The 14,353-nt window shown below is 40.1% G+C and overlaps 1 protein-coding gene across 8 annotated transcripts in view; it reads left to right on the top strand.

The window, feature by feature from the left end:
• Nucleotides 1-10,103, top strand: part of ATE1 (arginyltransferase 1) — a 160,701-nt gene extending 150,598 nt beyond the window's left edge. For 7 of the 8 annotated variants that reach the window (XM_086681044.1, XM_025918035.2, XM_086681047.1 and 4 more), the window contains one exon: nucleotides 6,322-10,103. In XM_086681044.1, coding sequence (XP_086537170.1) covers nucleotides 6,322-6,500 — 179 coding nt within the window. In that variant the 3' untranslated portion in view covers nucleotides 6,501-10,103. The remainder of the gene's footprint in view (nucleotides 1-6,321) is intronic. The other variant, XR_015241889.1, reaches the window with a different exon arrangement.
• Nucleotides 10,104-14,353: the final 4,250 nt, after the last annotated feature.

Raw genomic sequence — 14,353 nt, 5'->3', positions numbered from 1 at the left:
AAAATACAAAATATTGAAAGAAATTACAAAAGACCTAAGTAAATGGAAAAACATCCAATGTTTATGGATTGGACGACTTAATATTGGGAAGATGGCAGTACTCCTCAAACTGATCTACAGACTAAATGCAATCCCAATTAAAGTGACAGCTGGTAGGGCTCACTTGGTTGAGTGTCCAACTTCGGCTCAGGTCATAATCTTTCAGTTCATGAGTTCAAGCCCCACATCGGGCTCGCTGCTGTCAGCCTGTCAGCCCAGAGCCCACTTTGGATCCTCTGTCCCCCTCTGTCTGCCCCTCCCCTGCTTGCACTCTCCCAGAAGTAAATAAATTTAAAAAATAACGGCTGGCTTCTGTGCAGAAATTGACAGGTGATTCCAAAATTCATGTGAAAATTAAAGGAATCCAGAATAACCAAAACGGTCATGAAAAAGAAGAATAAGGTTAGAATTGTGTGGTTGTGACACATAGACCTATATATCCGTGGACTAGAATTGAGAGTCCAGAAGTTAGCTCTCATATTTATGATCAGCTGATTTCCAGAAATGATACCAAGACATTTCAGTGAGAGAAAAAGAATCTTTTCAACAAATGGTCCTGGGTGAACTGGATAACCACATACAAAAGAATGAAACTTGTTCCCTATTTCATAGTATATGCAAAAATTAACTCAAAATGGATTGTACCAAAATGTAAGAGCTAAACCATAAAACTCTTAGAAAAAATAGGAGTAAATTTTCCTAACCTTGGATTAGGCAGTGATTTCTTAAATATCACCCCAAAAGCACAAGTAACAAAAGGAAAAAAAAAATAAATTAGGCTTCATCAAAATTTTAAAACTTTTATACTTCAGGAGACACATCAACAAAGTACAGAGTCCATAGAATGGAAGGATGTTTTCATAGATCATATATCTGGTAAGGATCTAGTATCCGGAATATACAAACAACTCTTAGAACTCCATAAAAAGCTCAGTTTAAAAATGGGCAAATGACATGAATGTACATTCCTCTAAAGAAGATCTGTGAATGGCCAACAAGCACATAAAAAGAAACTCAACATCATTAGCCATCAGGGAAATGAAAACCAAAACCATGGTAAGATATTACTTCATTCACCCTAGGGATGGCTGTAATGTCAGTGTTGATGAGGATGTGAAGAAATTGGAACCTTTATACACTGCTGATAGAATATAAAATGGTGCAGCCACTTTGGACAACAGTCTAGCCTTTCTTCAGTAGGTTCAATGTAGAGTTCTCCTATGACCCAGCAGTTTCAGTCCTTGGTATATATCTAAGAGAAGTGAAAGCACGCAAAAACTTTGACCTGAATGTTCATAGCATTAGTCATAATAGTTTAAAAGTATAAGTAACCCACGTGCCCATCAACTGGATAAGTAAAAAGCAGTGTGTCCGTACAATGGCATATTATTTGGCAATAAAAAGGAACGAAGTGCAATTATATGCTGCAGCGTGGGCGAACTGTGCCAAGTGAAAGAAGTAAGTCACAAAAGATTGCATGTGGAGACTGAAAATAGACTGGTATTGCCTGGGGCTAGGGAAGTTGAGGAGGGGTGGGGAGCGACTGTTAGTAGGTGTAGGGTTACTTTCTGGGATGCTGAAAATGCTCTAAAATTGCTTGTTTTGATGGCTGCATGAGTCTGTGAATACACTAAAGACCATTGAATCATACGCTTTAAATGGATGAATTGTAGGAGAATTATATGTCAATAAAGCTACTATTCCATGGTATTTTACATAAGCTAAGTTTAGATTTGTTTTCATTTTGTCCAAAAGAATATTCCAAGAGAAATGACTAGCAACATTATTCCTTATAGATTATGAAAATGTGTAATTCTCCCCGACTGCTTTTGGATTCCCAGAGCAATTTTTTGAGCCTCCCACCAAGTGAACTTGACCAAGTAGCTGCCGAGTGGAGTTCATTTCTGTCACACGTGCCACGCATTCCCTTGCCTGGCCCTTTGCTGCCCGCGCTGAAATCTGCCTTTCGTGGATTCTCCCCCTTCCCCATAGTGATCGAAACGTTTGTTAATACCTCTTGTCACATGAAGATACTCTAAATCATACTTGATAGTGAACTTTCCATAGTTGAGTTTGGTTTCAGAGTTGGGTTCTTTCATGCCTTCCTCACAATTCCACATTCTGTTGCATCACAGTTTCACTCAACTTCAGCTTCATTCGCGTTGCCGCATTTGCCGTCTGCACGGCCATCGTCCTGAGAAACTGTCAAGCATGTAACTTGTTTTCATGTTTATGAAATAATGCTCTACCAATAAATAATGAAGGTAAGAAAATAGACCATTTCATCATTTTCTGGGAAGCCTAGACGTTAGGAGAATAACGAATGAGGTAAATCCCCATAAGAAGAAGTAAAGCCGTGAGCTCTAGATTCTTTTCGTCGGAAAGCGCCTGTGATGTGCAGTTCATCTCTTGCAAATAAAAAGCTGGGGAAAATCAAGCAGTCGTTGCCCATCGTGACAAGTTTCCCTTGAAGATTAAAACATCATGGATTTAACAGCATATTTGTATTGCAAGTGATCAGATGCTCAACTCAGAGAGTTTGCGGGATTGCCTTTGGTTTTTATCTTACAAAACTGTGATACATTAGAGAAAGAAAGGGTGCAAGAGGTCCTTGTTGGCACACCTTTCTAAGACTTGTCAGTAAGCTGGCAGTGTCCCTTGGATGAGATGGCAGATGGTCTTTAATCTCAGAGTGGCTTATTTTTCTAGTCAATTTCGAGTCCCCTCAAGAAGAGGCCTGTTGTGCCACGTGGATTTAGCTGTGTGGGGTTTTGTCTACCAGCACCGATGACACTTACCAGGCGAGCGATTCAGGATGATCACAAAGCATTTTGTGAGGGCGCGGGAATGCTTTTGTTGTTGTTGTTGTTTTTACTTCAGTAAATAAATCAACATTTTTGGTGTCTTAAGAATCTGGCAGTGTCTACGGCCATACCACCCTGAACGCGCCCGATCTCGTCTGATCTCGGAAGCTAAGCAGGGCCGGGCCTGGTTAGTACTTGGATGGAAGAATCTGGCAGAATATTTCTTGTTTAGGTTTTAAATTGGTTTTAATACTAATAATATAAAATGTGCCGCGAATCAGAATTAACCTTCATTGCAGATGCAACTAGTGACAGTAACACTGCAGATCGTTAAGCCGAGAAAAGCACATCGTATTTTCGCTATAAGGATAATCGGCGGTTTCTGAAGTTTAATACAGTACATCCACTGAAAGGGTGATTGATTTGATTTTCTGGCCTTAATTTAAGGTATGGATAGAATGTGATCCGAAACTCCTAATATTTAAATGTAGCCTCTGAAATTGTTGAACACTGATAACGTGGGTGGAAGTTTGCTGAGGAAAAGAGGAGTGGGGGAGAAAGGGTTCCGTGTGCTGACATCGTTCAATTTTTTTATTTCTGGATTATTTGAGTTTTTACAAGCGTTACTTTTTTTTTAAGTTTTTGCTTAAATTCGAGTTAACATATACTGTAATAATTAGTTTCAGGAGTAGAATTTAGTGATTCATCAGTTACATATAACACCCAGTACTCATCACAAGTACCCTCCTTAATGCCCATCCCCCCCACCCACCTTGCCTCCAGCAACCCTCGGTTCTCTGTTGTTAAGAGTCTTTTATGGTTTGCCTCCCTCTCTTTTTTTTTTTTTTTCCCTTCTCCTGTGTTCATCTGTTTTATTTCTTAAATTCCACACGTGAGTTGAAATCATACGGTATTTGTCTTTCTCTGACTTATTTCACTTAGCATAATACACTTTAGCTCTATCCATGTTGTGGCAAATGGCAAGATGTCATTCTTTTTGATAGCTGAGTAGTATTCTAATATATAGACATATATACACATACACAATTCCTTTATCAGTGGATGGACATTTGGGCTCTTTCCATAATTTGGCTACTGTAGATAATGCTGCTGTTAACATCGGGGTGCATGTACCTCCTTTGAATCTGTATTTTTGTATTCTCTGGGTAAATACCTAGTAGTGCAATTTGCATAACTTTTAAGATTAAAAAAAGATTAATTTAAAAATTAATGTGCTTATTGAATATTTGGTAATTTTGATGACTAATTCCCAGAGAATTCATTGAGTTAGTTCAAGTTACTGAAATATCAGGTTTTTAAAAATTTATAAAAATATCTTTCCCTTTGTTTCTCTTACCGATGCCTTGTGGCTCTGCATTCCATTTACTGAGCCAACGACTCAGCTGGTTGAGTGTCTGACTTCGGCTCAGGTCATGATCTTGTGATACGTGGGTTCAAGCCCCACGTTGGGCTCTGTGCTGACTGCTCAGAGCCTGAAGTCTGCTTCGGATTCTGTATCTCCCTCTCTCTCTATGCCCCTTCCCCACTCACGCTCTGTCTCTCCATCTCTTCAAAAAAATAAACATTAAAAAAAATTTTAATAAAAAAATAAACATTAAAAAATAGTTAATATAAATTCTGCATGGTGGGGATTTTCCTAATTTTCTATTTTTATGTGTCATATTAGCAAAGAATAAAAGAGTGGCATTCGTTCGAGATAAAATAAGATGATGGCACATCAGATTTTACATTTTTATTTGCTAGAATGTTCCATTAGTTTGAATGTTAAAAGTGTGTTTGTCCTAAAATATTTTAGGGTAAATGTTTAAATGGTTACACGTCATTTTATAAATATAGACATTATGTAGGGCCACGAATGAACGGTCAAGAAAGAACTTTTGAGACGTTTTCAGTGCCAAAATGTGCTTTTATTATAGCATAGGGACAGGACCTGTGGGCAAGAGGAGTTGGTGGTTATATGCCTAGTGCTCAAGGGAGAGGGGGATATGCAGGGAGTATTATATCATAAATGTCCTCTTCAACTTTCTACTCATAAAACCACTTTCACAAGATTTCTCTGGTGCTTTATCATTCAGCCCGATGTTAACTATCGGTGAGATGTACAGGCAATCAGAGACCCAGTATGTACTCAGGATTGAGAACCGCAGCTGGAGGATGGTTTTTGGAAGTGGCCTGGCCAACTCCCTGATAAAAGACATTATACATTGAAGTACATACTGTCGGGGTGGTCCCTCTATCTGCTGGAATTAGGAGCAGCTGCCATTAATTGAGACCTAGAGTAAATTGGCTGAAACAAGGGAGTTTCTTTTTTTCTATGAAATTCTTTACATCGGCAGTCCAGGGCTGCCCTGGTAGCTTTAGCCCACGGAGTCCTCTGGTACCGGAGTTCCTTCTTGCGTTAGTTTTTGTTGACCTAAGAGAAATCTCATAGTCTCGGGCTCAGGAGGAGACAGGTGGGCAGCCCTGCCATGACGTTCATGAAGCAGGCAGCACAGTGAAGGAAGGGTTGAAAAATAAAAGGGGGAGAGGGCACAAGACCAGCTGTTCTTTTAAAGGATTCCTAGAAATTGCCACGAGACACTCCTGCTCGTATCCTGTTGGCCAGAGCTTGGTCACGAGGCCACACCCGACAGCAGGAGCAGCTGGGAATCAGGCTTTCCTCCAGGCGACCATTATGTCCTGCAGAAACCAGGGATTTGTTTCTGTGAGAAAAGAGGAGAAGCGAGAGCAGCAGCCACTGGCCATCCCTGCCGCATCCTCCACGAAAGCCGGAAGAATCTGCCCGCTGCCCCCGGACCCTGCCTGCTCAGTGCGCTGACCTGCTCGGCTCGAGTCAGCCAAGCCGCTGGGTTGCAGAAAGCTTTGTTGCAGTGATGAGAACCTCAGCACGTTGGCTTGGGGACAGGCAAGGTCCGTTCAGTTCAGACCCAGGAAAGATGCTAGAGAGTTGTAAACTTTCCCGTTAGGAGAAAGGAATGTGTTCAAGGCCGGTTGTTTAATTGCATGCAGTTCTCTTCCGGATGTTCCAGCTCTCTTAGGGGAGGGAATTTATCACCTTTTGTCAGGGCATTTATTAACATACTCAGGTTCATCTTAATGTTCATGCCGCACGCCCTCGTTTAAACATACACGGCTCGAGGAGAACATCTTAACACATAATTATTACTCAAATTAAACATTTGTTTTTAATATTTTGAGAGAGAGACAGAGCGTGAGCAGGGGAGGGGCAGAGAGAGAGAGAGAGAGATGCAGAATCCGAAGCAGGCTCCAGGCTCTGAGCTGCCAGCACAGACGCGGGGCTCGAACCCACGAACTGCGAGATCATGACCTGAGCTGAAGTCGGACGCTTAACCGACCGAGCCTCCCAGGCGCCCCAGAAATTAAACATTTTTAAATTCAGAAATGAGAAGTAGGTGGACATGAGACTTTCTAATGAATATTTTCTTTCTTATTGCAGTGGATGAAGGTCGCAGTAAAGACCCTGACCGTTTGCAGGTGTTCCACAAGAAAGCCATAATGCCTTACGGCGTTTACAAGAAACAGCAGAAAGACCCGGGCGAGGAGGCCGCTGTGCTGCAGTACGCGAGGCTGGTGGGGCAGACGTGCTCCGAGCGGATGCTGCTGTTCCGGAACTGAACCCACGCCGCCCCCGCTCCCGCCCGGGCACCCACCCTGTGCCCGTGACGCGCGCCGCACGGTACATGCCCTTCCCTCCGGGGACGTTCCGGACCCGCCCACAGATTAGACTTTTTTATTTTGACTATTATATGGCTTTTCTAAAATATTTTGTGGCAATGTATTTGTGAGAATCTCCTGGTTAATACAAAGATTTTAAAAATACGTCATGACCTAGCCTCATAATTGGGGCTTATCATTTTGGAAGTTTGTTTTATGAGCAAGATACAGTATAAACTTCTCATGTTACTATTTTGGAAAGTAAAATTAGTAAGTGGATCTTAACTAATTTAAATCACTGTTGTGCTTTTTTTTGTCAAAGAAATTACAACAGACTTCTCAGATCCATTCAACACATTAGTTTACGCTACAAAACCTTACATGTGGGGAGGACAGTGAGGGGGTCTGTCTCACCACTTAGAAAACGTCTTCTCAGGAGAACGAGACTGTGTTGTTATTCGGTGTTCAGTATTAAATTGCTGCTGAATGTTATGTAGTTAATAGAAAACTCAAAAGAATATAAACATTGAAGAAAGGATGTCATGTGAACATCAGATATTCATTTACCCAGGACAGTCCGCATCGTGTCTGTTGTCTTGACGGGATTAGTTTTTCCTAGAACGATTACTACAAGAGTATCCCAGTTTGGACAGCAAAATATATGGTTACCCTAGTTGTGTAGATGATTTGCCGTATTTCTAAAAATCTAAGAAGTGGAGTTTTCTTTGTGTTTGTTTCGGTTTTTTCATCTTGTTTTTGTAAAATATTGGCTCCTGCCTTGGCCTAATAAGACCCACCAGAAGTAAACATACACTAAATTTTTCATTCCTTCGAACTCAGGACACTTGTCTTTGGTTGCTGATTAAAAATTAGTTAATATCGGACTACTAGCTGTACTACAAGTCACACGTAACGAAGCACAGGAATCATTCTGACCTCTGTTCCGGGGCAAGAGGTGAACAATCCGTGCCTTGCCCTCTGGTTTGCGAGTCACGGAGCAGGTGCTGCACTCGGGAATTTGAGGCAGAGGCCGGCTTCTTTTTTCCCCTCTCACTCGCTTTTGTTTGGCCCCTCACCCAGTCAGACAGTGTCCCTCATCCACCACCGTCAAGGTGACAGGCACTGTGCCGGAAAGGAAGAGGAGACTCGCACGTCTCAGTTTGTAGTTAGAACTGAGTTGTGTTGGAGACCATGAGCGACAGAGCAGCTCTGGTTTCTTGTGCTCTGTATCAGCTCCTCCCCGTCTTCTGCAGCCAGCTGCTCGGCCACTAGTTCATTTCATACCCCATTTTGCTTCTTTTCTATTGATCTTTTAAAAAAAAAAAAACGCCCGTATTATAAAAGTTAGTACTTGGAAACCCACTACTGATTTTAAACTTTTCTCCTAAATGCACTGATTTTAGATAAAACATTAGGAAATAATTTCAGTTAGCTAAGGGAAAGATCCTAAAACAATGATTTTAAAAATCACATGTCTAGAAATTCAGCATCTAAATAAACCGTGTATTTATTCATTCAGATAGGGTGTGTGTGTGTGTGTGTGTGTGTGTGTGTGTGTGTGTGTGTCTGTGTGTCTGTGTCTGTGTTAACACCTGCCATGGGCAGGTACCTGGCTAACTGAAGATAGGGTAGTGAGAAAAGCCATTTTTTCTGATAGCGTGGGTTTAGCATTCTTCTGGAATTTTGTTCCGCAAAATAAGTCTCCCAAGAGTATTTGATAGACTCGTATTTGGAACTGCCTTCAGACTCTATAGAACTTTTTTTTATTTTTCCCTCTAAAATGAAGACAGCTTGGGGCGCCTGGGTGGCTCAGTCGGTTAACCGTCTTGTCTTGACTTCGGTTCAGGTCATGATCTCACGATCCATGAGCTTGAGCCTCACGTCAGGCTCTGTGCTGACAGCTCAGACCCTGGAGCCTGCTTGGGATTCTGTGTCTCCCTCTCTCTCTGCTCCTCCCCTGCTCAGGCTCTGTCCCTCTCTCTCTCAAAAAAAATTAACATTAGAAAATAGTAATAAAATGAAGATAGCTTAGTTGTTTTCTGATGACAAAATGGTACTCACTGTAAGCAATTAAAACATTAATAAAACTATAAATTAGAATGTAAAAATAATCTGAAATTCTACCGTACCAGAGAGAGAATTGTTCTGTATATCCACACGCATGCATGTATAATTTCAACATAAATAGAATTATGCTCCACCTGCTGTTTTGTGGACATACCTGAATTTTGAAAGAAGTTTCAGAATAGGATTTCAGAGGTGTTGTGAGTAATCTCAGTACCAGTAAAGCCAGCAGGGTAGGCTTGGTCCATAGTACCCTTGGCCTTGGAATGTCCTCGTCGTTAGGTGCTGCATCACATCTTAGCGATTGGCAGGTGGAAGGGCACTGTTGACGATCACAACTCTTGAGTATCCCATGAAGAGAAAACTGGACTCTTACATCTTGCCACGAGCGTGGTTTCCTCCTGCAGAATTCAGTTAAGGTTCCTTCAGAGGAAAGCGATCAGTCACCCCTGTCGGGGAACTATGGTGCTGCCCCTGAGGGGGACGTTCAAGGTCGGCCGCAGTGAACTGCCAGAGCCGGGCGCAAAGATTCTTCTGCTCACTTGCTGCGTTCATGTGCTGTTCTGGGAACAGATAGTGTATTGATCCTGATGAGTTAATTGTTTGTTCTTTTGAGCCCTAGCTGAGTGAGTATTAAGAGTGCTAGACAAGGACAACAAGGAGAGCGACCCAGCTTTGTCAGTCGACATGTAGTCTAGCTGAGAAATCTGGTTTTATGTTAATGGCTTTCATCCAAAGAAGGACACTCGAGAACCTTTCAAAGACAGTTTCTATCTTTATCTTTTCAAGGCTGGCAGCTGCACGTTTAGTCTCAGAGTTGTCGTCCCTTTCTGGATTCAGGTGAATTCACGTCTGCTGCCTCCTTGTCTTGGGAGCAGAAATGAAATCGAGATGTCCCCATGCTACCATCTTTATTTAAATTCTTTCAGTTCTGTGAGATTTTCGTTATTTTTTTAAGTGTAATCTGAGCACTTTTTTTATATTCTATGAAAGATAGAGGCTATTACCAAATGAATATATTATTCATTTGATTAAAATTATTTAGATAAGGAACTATTACTGTTTATCTTTGCTTTCAGACAACTTATCCTATTTTTTATCCATTTTACAAAATAGCACTTGTGTGTGGTTTCTTAACACATTGGAATCTATTCTGTAAATGAAGCTTTTCAGATTTCTGAACAGTATATGGTCTGATTTTATAGTCTTTATACTATTTCAGTATGAATAAAAATGAGAAAGAATGTGATGACCAGTTATCTAGAATGTGTTGTTTGTTGCTAACTTTAAAGAAGGAAATGAAATGGAAATATATGGGAAATGTTTGAATTAGAAGTTATTCAAATGTGTATTCTTTTCCAAAAGAAAACCAGTGACTGTAAAGCAAAACAAGTTTGATTGCATGTGATACATATTTTTTTTTTTGCTCTTGTGTATGCTTTTTGAATAGTCCATTTGATAAAGCTTAAGTGGAAAAAAATAAAGCTGTTTCTATCCGCAGTGGCTCGTGCTGGTCAATACTTAAAAGACCTATGTTTCCATACTCTTAAATTTTTTAATACATTTTACCTGTAGTGAATATTCAGAAAACAGAGATAAAACACTGGCTGTATGAATCGTAATATCTAATTTACAGTAATTGGAATTCTAGATCATTTGGTTACCTAAATCAAAGCATGATGGATTCCTTTCTTAGGAATAAATAAAAATAAAATAAATCTCACTTTAAGCGAAACATCTGGGTTTCACAAGATAAATTAGGGAATAGACATTCTCTTACCCAAAGGGATTAGAAGTGGGATTTAAGTAGCAAACTCAAATATAATTTGTCTTAAAAAGCTTAGTTTACAGAGAAGTTTTCATTAATATCTCATAAAACAAAGTACGCTTTAATGGTCCATAATAGTACACAGTATATTTATGAAATATGTTTACAAACGTTTTGTCTTTTTACAGTAAAAAGGACCCTAGTAGGTGTACGATTTTCCAAGGGATTTAAATATTGGTTAGGATTCCCACTGACATTTTTTTTTTTCCAGAATGGAAATTTGCGTTGTTGTTTTTCTTACCTGAAGTGGACGGTGTTCACCAGGGAGCACTTAGGCCGTGTAGAAAAGTACACAAAACAAGATACAAAATCACTTAGCATCCTATCAGCAAGCACCACCACTACGGTTAACACTTTGATGTGTGTACCCGTTCATAGTTTGTTCGGTCTACGTGTATGTATGTGTTTTTATTTTTAAATAAAAATGGAATCATGTCATGTATAGGGTTTTATAATTTTTTCGTCTATTTAATATATTTGAACATCTTAATCTGTGAACATGAAACTAAATGAGGAAGAATATAATCATTTTAATGGCTGTTCGATAATATTCTGCCGTGTCTAGTACCTTTTGAGAAAGGAGTCTTAAGACGTCAGCCCCTCCTTATGGGCACTCGGAGTTGTAACTGACCGACATTAATATCTTTCATCAGTTGCTTGTAACATTCGGTCACATGGTTCTTACTCCTCATTTTTCCCAGCCCCTATCTATGCCTTTCCCTGGACAGCAGGGGTTTTCTCTTAACTTGAAGGTTCAGGAAATATGCACCTTTTTTTTTTTTTTTTTTTTGGAGAGCACACATGAGCAGGGGAGAGGGGCAGAGGGGGAAAGAGAGAATCTTAAGCAGTCTCCACACTCAGCGCGGAACCTGATGTGGGACGTGATTCCACGACCCTGGGATCCCGACCTGAGCCAAAATCAAGAGTCAGACACTCAACCGACTGAGCCACCCAGGTGCCCCAAGAAATGTGTAGCTTTTATAAAACTTAGTGTCCCTTTCTCTCGTTATCTCTCAACTAAATATTTTCTGGGAGATTATACCATTTTTACAGTCTGCACATCTCTAAAATTTCTAGTTAGAAAATGTCTTAAAAACTTGAGGTTATTTAAAACAAGTTTCTGATTCATTGATTCTTTAGACAACAGAGGTCCTTAAAATTAGTATGTGGAGACGGTGGGCAGTTGCTAATTTAGCTAAGCTTTTTAGATGTTGGCTTCTTAAGATTGAATTCTCAGTACGATCGTATGTTTATGTCCAGTTGGTTGTCACGGGCAGTATCCTCAGTCCAGCCCCGTCCAGGAAATAGTTTCCTATTGACGGCTTCAATTAGACCAAGAATTAAAGTTGCTAAATATAGTTTGCATGCCAAATTCTTATTCTTTCAGAGCTTCAAAATAGCTTGCACATTTATACCCATTGGTTTCCTCAGCACATCACCTGTGGTGTGAAGAAACAGTTCCACAGGGGTGCGCTCTTAGAAAACAAAATGAAAGCGTTTTTCTTTTTTTTTTATTTTTATTTTTTAGAAAATGTGCAGTTTTCTGTGCGCAGTATAGATGTGCATAAATGCACAGTAAACCTTTTTTTTTTTTCAGAAAATGTGCAATTTAATATGAGAAAAATAATGACCTTTTTTTCTTCCGTTGAGATTTAGTTTTTTTAAGGGGCAATAATTTATATTATAAAGTAATTCACTATTATTTCCTTTAAACAACATATCCCTCTACGTCTCTTTATTTATTTATTTATTTATTTATTTATTTTTAAATTTACATCCAAGTTAGCATATAGTGCTATAATGGTTTCAGGAGTAGATTCCAGTGATTCCTCCCCTCCATATAACACCCAGTGCTCATCCCAGCAAGTGTCCTCCTTAATGCCCCCTTGCCCATTTAGCCCATCCCCCCACCCATCACCCCGCCAGCAACCCTCAGTTTGTTCTCTGTATTTAAGAGTCTTTTATGTTTTGTCCCCCTCCCTGTTTTTATATTATTTTTGCTTCCCTTCCCTTGTGTTCATCTGTCTTGTCTCTTAAAGTCCTCATATGAGTGAAGTCCTGTGATTTTTGTCTTTCTCTGACTAATTTCACTTAGCAGAATAATACCCTCCAGTTCCATCCACATAGTTGCAGATGGCAAGATTTCATGCTTTTTGATTGTTGAGTAATACTCCATTATATCTGTCTATATCTATATCTATACTTGTATCTATATCTATATATCTATATACCACATCGTCTTTATCCATTCATCCATCGATGGACATTGGGGCTCTTTCCATCCTTTGGCTATTGTTGATAGTGCTGCTATAAATATAGGGGTGCATGTGCCCCTATGAAACAGCACACCTGTATCCCTCAGATAAATAGCTAGTAGTACACAGCAAGTTTTAATGTTATGTGGCATTTGTGATTTTTAATAATCACTCTCTAATTTGGAATTCAAAAATCAATGTTTCAGCCACCTCGGAGGAGGAGAGAAAGACACACTTTCCTTCCCACGTCTAGCATGCATAAAGCAGACCAGGAGTGACTCGCGCAAATAGCTTTGTTTCTCTGATCATTACAGCTTGATTAGAACCAATAGACAAAAAGTAGTTTCTAAAATTATTTATATGCTGCAAGCTAAAGCCATTATACCAAGAAGGTACAAATGTTGTGCTCCTGGCTCGCACAGTCCGACTATGTGATTTTGGATCATATTTTCTCCTGACCCTGCATTTTTCATGCTTTTTGTCAGTCTGGGCCAGGGTTTTGAAATCATTTAACATTGGCCTTTTATAAAATTTTATTTAATTAACGTTAGATGAGGACTCATGAATACTTCATGAAGTCCCATTCATCACACTTTGTTAATTCAGTATTCAGGGGGTCTGAATAGCATCTCTTGACTAATGGAGCTTTTGGATCATGAAATAAAAAGCATTTCGATTTGTGAATTCAGAGCTCAAGGATCTTCGCTCAGTTGTATGTGGACGGTTCCCAACACTTTTCAAGCACATTTAAAAATGTTCAGAGGTGGCCAGACTGGAATTAGAAGCTGTTGCTGATGTTATTTTATGGACCATTAAAGCAGAGATTATATGTACATACATATACAGTGAAAGAGAATGTGTGCTTGATTAAAGCTCACTAGTAACAGTGTAATTTATTCTATTTTAATTCCAAGAATCAATACATCTGACTCTTGATCAGCATGGGTTTGAACGGTACATGCGTCCACTTACATGCAGATTTTTTCAATAAAGACAGTACGGTACTGTAAATGTATCTTCCTTGGTTTTCTTAATGACATTTTGTTTTCTCTAAGAGAGTTTATTGTCGGAATACAATATATAATACGTATAACATGGAAAATATGTGTTCATTGACTGTTGATGTTATTGGTAAGCCTCTGGTCAACAGTAGGCTGTTAGAAGGTAAGTTTGGGGGAAGTCAAAGTTATCTGCAGATGTTTGACTCACAGGCGGTTGGTGCCCCTAAGCCCGTCTTATTCAAGGGTCAGCCGTGAAAGGGTTTAGATTTGTAAGACTATTGTAGGAGTCCTACAAACTGATAGAGCTTTTCTGTCCGCAATAGCTGCATATGTCCACTTACTTAATTAAAATTAAAATTCAGGGGCGCCTGGGTGGCTCCGTCGGTTAAGTGCCTGCCTGACTTCGGCTCAGGTCGTGATCCCGCGGTCCGGGAGTTCGAGCCCCGCGTCGGGCTCTGTGCTGGCAGTTCACAGGCTGGAGCCTGCTTCGGATTCTGTGTCTCCCTCACTCTCTGCCCCTCCTCACCAACCCCCGTCTCTGCCAAAAATAAACATTAAAAAAAAGTTTTAATTAAAATTCAGTTCCTCAGCCTCACTAGCTACGTTGCAGGGGCTCGGTGGCTAGCCATGTGTGGTCCAGGGGCTGCCCTAACAGCTTACCACAAC

This window comes from Puma concolor, chromosome D2, assembly GCF_028749965.1.
Source record: "Puma concolor isolate L17-30 chromosome D2, mPumCon1.1.hap2, whole genome shotgun sequence".
NCBI lineage: Eukaryota > Metazoa > Chordata > Mammalia > Carnivora > Felidae > Puma > Puma concolor.
The sequence above is the reverse complement of the archived record's forward strand: the minus strand, read 5'-3'. Positions and strand labels throughout refer to the sequence as shown.